At 41.4% G+C, this 4,740-nt stretch overlaps 1 protein-coding gene across 1 annotated transcript; it reads right to left on the reverse strand.

The window, feature by feature from the left end:
* Nucleotides 1-203: 203 nt before the first annotated feature.
* LOC118516704 (homeotic protein distal-less-like) lies at nt 204-4,185 on the reverse strand. The gene is made up of 5 exons (XM_036062648.1): nt 4,150-4,185; nt 3,605-3,749; nt 3,301-3,399; nt 3,021-3,204; nt 204-2,886 (listed from the first exon to the last, which is right to left on the reverse strand). The coding sequence occupies exons 1-5, from the start codon at nt 4,183-4,185 to the stop codon at nt 2,868-2,870; spliced, it is 483 nt and encodes a 160-aa protein (XP_035918541.1). The 3' UTR covers nt 204-2,867.
* Nucleotides 4,186-4,740: the final 555 nt, after the last annotated feature.

Consider the following 4,740-nt stretch of genomic DNA (forward strand, 5'->3'; position numbering starts at 1 on the left):
CTTCTCAAATCTGTAAAAGAAAAATATGTTGTGTTAAACTGCCTAAAACTAAGGGTGGCTATATAGAAAATCGATGCAGTGTACAAAAATCATAAGAAAAATACTCACCATGACTAGCCTGATTCCGATCGCAAATTTCACCACTAAATTGTATCTTCTTTCACAAAACTACCACTACATAAAATTGGGCACAAAAAATTCAATTAAGATTTTCATAATAATCTTTAATACCACTGGTTTTGTCGGTTTTCTTTTTCAATTTTGCAAATATACATACACAATATGTTCGCCTAATCGCTTGCCTACTGTACTGCATTGAACCTGATGAATCCATTCAGCATACACACACACCTGGAATCAGCATGGCTACGGGCTCCACACGGTTTATCTTCTAGTGTGTTTGTGTTTAATTTGTTTAATTACATTACCATACCAGCTTTTGCAGATGAGTCCAAAAAATAAACCAAACCTTCCAAAAAACACTGCCAAGTGGGGAAACGGCATGGGGCGATTTTGGGTGGAATTCTAAAACGCAACACGCGGGAGAAAACAAACCCAAATGATCGATTTTTTATGTTCAATTTTTTCTCTTTTATTACCATTTTTTTACCCTTTTCCATCCGTTGAAACTAGACACTTGGGTGCTAGAGCTTCGGTCACAGCATTAAAACAGTTTGTTTTCTCCTTTTGCGTTACCGCGTTCGATTGGTGCGTTTTGCTGTTCTGGTTAACCGGTTGTGTGCTTTGCTACGTTTGTTTTGTTTACTTACGTTTTTTTCCACTCCATTTTCCCAATGCTGTACACTAGTGTTTTTTAATGTCTTTTTCATGTTTTCTCATGTTTTTCTTTAAACTTTTCAGCATTGATTTTATGACTTTTATTTTTGCTTTTATTTTCATTTTCTATTCTTGTTTCTCTCATCATTGAACAAACGCACACAGTCTGCCGTTTTACTTTTGTAATGGTTTTCTTTTCCACTTTATTTCACCGCTTCTACTGCCGCAGTACAGTACGACGCTATATCACTACCTTACATGTTACGCCATCAAGTTTTAGTTTCGGGTGTGTCCGTGTGTTTGTTGTTTTAAAATGTTTCATTTTCAATTAAATACTTTCATGTTTCACGCTTCCGGGCGCCCTACCGTGTCCTTCTATGCTAACGGCCTTTTCCACGATCGCTCCAAATGTTAGTCAATAAGTTGCTTTATTTATAGTTGTGTGTGTGTGTGTGTTTGTTTAGCATTATGTATAGGTATACGTGTCCCCCTATCCCGCTGGCAGGGACATGTGTTTAAATCTGCTATGTACAAAAATTGGCTTACTAAAAAAAAACTATCCAAAAACCTAAAACAAACAAAAAACAGAGACACAGCAGCGTCACCTGTGCTCTCACTTCACAAGCTTTCCCGATCATATTTCGTAGCTTTTCTCTCTTTGTTCGCCTGTCTATCTGTCTGTCTGGCGATGTGTGTATGTGTGTGTGTGTGTGCGTGTGGTGAAATAAAAGCTTATCCCTCGGGTTTTGGCGGGTTTTGGTTTTTTGCGTTTTACGAAAACGAACTCCCCAACTCTATCCGTGTGTGGCAATTGCCCGGACGGCGTTTTGGGCGAGCAGAATAAAATTACCATTCCGCTGCCGCAAAGCTTAGAGGCTTAGCTCGAGTGTTGAAAGTTCGTTCCCTTCCACGGCTCCAGCACGAACCAAATGCCATCGATTCGGGCATTCCGGTGTGAGATCGCGTGTCTACAGGGCACGATCTGTGGCAAATTAGGCTTTTTTTATCCCTCCTTTTTTCTCATTGGCAAGCTTCGCTCTACATTAAAATGCTTACAGCAATATTGAACTTGGTGGTGGTTTTTTCCAGGGGGTTTTGTTGAATTAAATAGCGACTGATCACTGTTCTAAGTAGGTTCAAAATGGCGGTATCCTATGGTCAGCTTGCTTGGTTGCCAAAAGTCTTGAGGATCGATTTTCTTGCATCAATTAGCCAAAAAAAAACTCTAGAAACAGATCTTAAGTAACAGACACTCTTCCATGGTTTTTTTTTTCTGTAATAATTTTAAAAGACAGGCAGCCCGAACCGATCAACTTTTAACACTACTTTATCAAACCCGATCAAGCGGGTTCAAGCTCCAGGACCCACGTACATTACTAAAGGATACGTGGCATTTTGTTTGTAACACGCTTTAAGAAATATTGCACAGAACCTGTTCCGATTGTACCGTGTGATGCTGGTGAGCTTGATCCCGGTTTAGTTGGCGAATTAAAAACAAATCACTCACTCACACACACACTCGCACACACACACACTGGGCTAAAAGCATTCGTCGCGAATTCTTTGCTAATTAAAAGTAACAGTTACATCGGAACGGAACAGAAACCGCAAAATATACAGAACCCCTTTACGTTTTGTGTTGTGTTTTAGTTTTTAGACCGAGTCCGTTGTGAAATGTGTCCTGGACCGGCCACTTTGCAACAAGTATATTACTACACGAAAAAAAAGAGGAGAAAATCGTGCTAGCAGCTAGATTTTCGCCTCCCTAAAACAGGTCATATAAAATGAACGGATCACGGTGCCAAGGATTAAAACTTAGGATGCGATTCATTTGATTCCTTCTTCTACTTGCTCGGGATTTTTAATTTAAATGTATTTATGTTTTAATTGTTTCCTGCTCTGATTTGCTTACTTTTTTTTCCTCTGTTTTCATTGTTCTAGTAAGGGTTTGTTCGATGCCGGCAGTATAATAGGTCCGTTCGCACACCTATCTATCGCCCAACCCCAACCTTATCTAGGAGAGTTATGTTCTTACCGTTGTCGCTTAAGCACTAGGAATGGTTAAAATTATAATTTACATTCTCGTTATGTTAAACCGCTGGCCACACTCTGTTGGTAAAATTTGGGAGAGAGAGAAAGAGAGGGAGGAAAAAATATTAAAAATATTTTCGCTAATAATTCTTCCGCCAAAATATCAACGGTCAAAAGTGGACAAAGTAAATTGCAACTTCCAAGCCACTTACGTTAACAGCGACGGGTTCGTTTCCGGCTGATACCAGTACTGAGGTACGTAGCCACCCATCTGCGGTGCGTGGGTCGGTTGCGGAGGTGCGTGATTCGTCTGCGGTGCCATCTGCGGCGGTTTGTGGTCGGCCCAGTGCGGTGGCGGTTTCTGCTCCCAGGGTGCTTGCGAGGGCGGACTAAGACCTGGAATGCGGCCAGTAGTGAGCGAATAGCGCTATTAGTCTTCAGCGTCACGGCGCAAGGGGGGGTGGCGAATGAAAGGTGGTTGGCTACACTTACCAGGTGATAGTTCCGAGACGGGGGTGCTAGACGGCGTTGGACTGTGGCCGGGAGGTAGGAAATGCGAAGGCGAACCACTGCTCGATCCGCCACCGGGTGCTATAGGAAAGAAAAAACAAAGAAATTTATTATTTATGAAAAATTTCTTATTAAAGAATGATGAATGAACATCTTTTGATTAGCAAACATCCAAAAGACAAATTAATGTAACAGGAACTATTGAAAAACGAGGCAGTATTTCGGTCAATTTTTTAGGTATATAAAGCTCTGTTCAATACAGAACTAGAAGAACTATTTCCCTTACCTTGATGCATGTTCTGATGCTGTGACGGACTGTGGCCTCCCTGGTTCGGTCCACCCAATGGAAGTCCTCCTCCAACGCCCGGTGCCTGCGCCGCTTTCATCATCTTCTTGTACTTGGATCGCCGATTTTGAAACCAGATCTTAACCTGCAGAAGAGAGAGAAATAGAAAATCAAATTAAGAATATTATTGCACTTTTTTTAAAAATTGTTTAAGAATCTATTTTACAACACGAAAAAGAAGAGAGAAGAAAGAAAAGTGCAGCGAAAATTGTTAACATGGATGTTGCGGTTAACATGGATGTTGCGTGGGTCGTATGTCGCATGAACATGTTGCATCGAAGCATTGTCCGATGTGACAAATAAGACGTAAGACGTTTGAATCGTATGGAAGAGCAGACTGCAAGAAGAACTCTTTTCGATCACTAGTAAAGGTACTTTTTAAGTACAATAAATATAAAATACACTGAAACAAATAAATGTTAATAAATTGCTTGTTTCATGATGAGAAATCGCATTCCAAATTAACGCATTTATGGCACACTTACAAATGGCGATTGGAGCATAATGTGTATGACATCCATGGCCAAAAAAGACAGGAATCCATCAGCGTATTTTACATTTATTTATGATACAACTATTATATCGCATCATAAATTTAGATGCGTTCATCGATACAGCCGATAGACAACCGATTTGCATACCGTCACCCATATGCCGATGGTGTATCATAAAAATTCACTGTGCTTTGCCCTACCAAAGCCGGCGATGGCGCAATATCATGTCCGTATTGCTTCATTAGAATCACTCTTCCCTTCAACACTTCTCCACCCTCCCATCGTCGCTACTTCTCGATGCAGCATGTTCTGTGCCGCCAGCCGATGCCGAGCACTATTTTTCATCTCCATTTTTGCAACAAACTTCGCTTCGCCCCATCGCCGTCGATGCCATTTTAACGAGCTCTTTCACCACACTGACTGCTACCGGGTTTGATAAAATCGTCTACCGGACGACGTGAAGGGGACCGGCACAACACGTGGAGCAAAAAAAGCAGGCAAAACTATAATACAACAAAACTGAAAGCTTATCGCACCAGCCCACCACGGATCGTCGCCGGAGAGAGCACCGGCTCGAATTCA

The sequence above is a fragment of the Anopheles stephensi genome, unplaced genomic scaffold (assembly GCF_013141755.1).
Source record: "Anopheles stephensi strain Indian unplaced genomic scaffold, UCI_ANSTEP_V1.0 ucontig38, whole genome shotgun sequence".
In the NCBI taxonomy this organism is placed as follows: domain Eukaryota; kingdom Metazoa; phylum Arthropoda; class Insecta; order Diptera; family Culicidae; genus Anopheles; species Anopheles stephensi.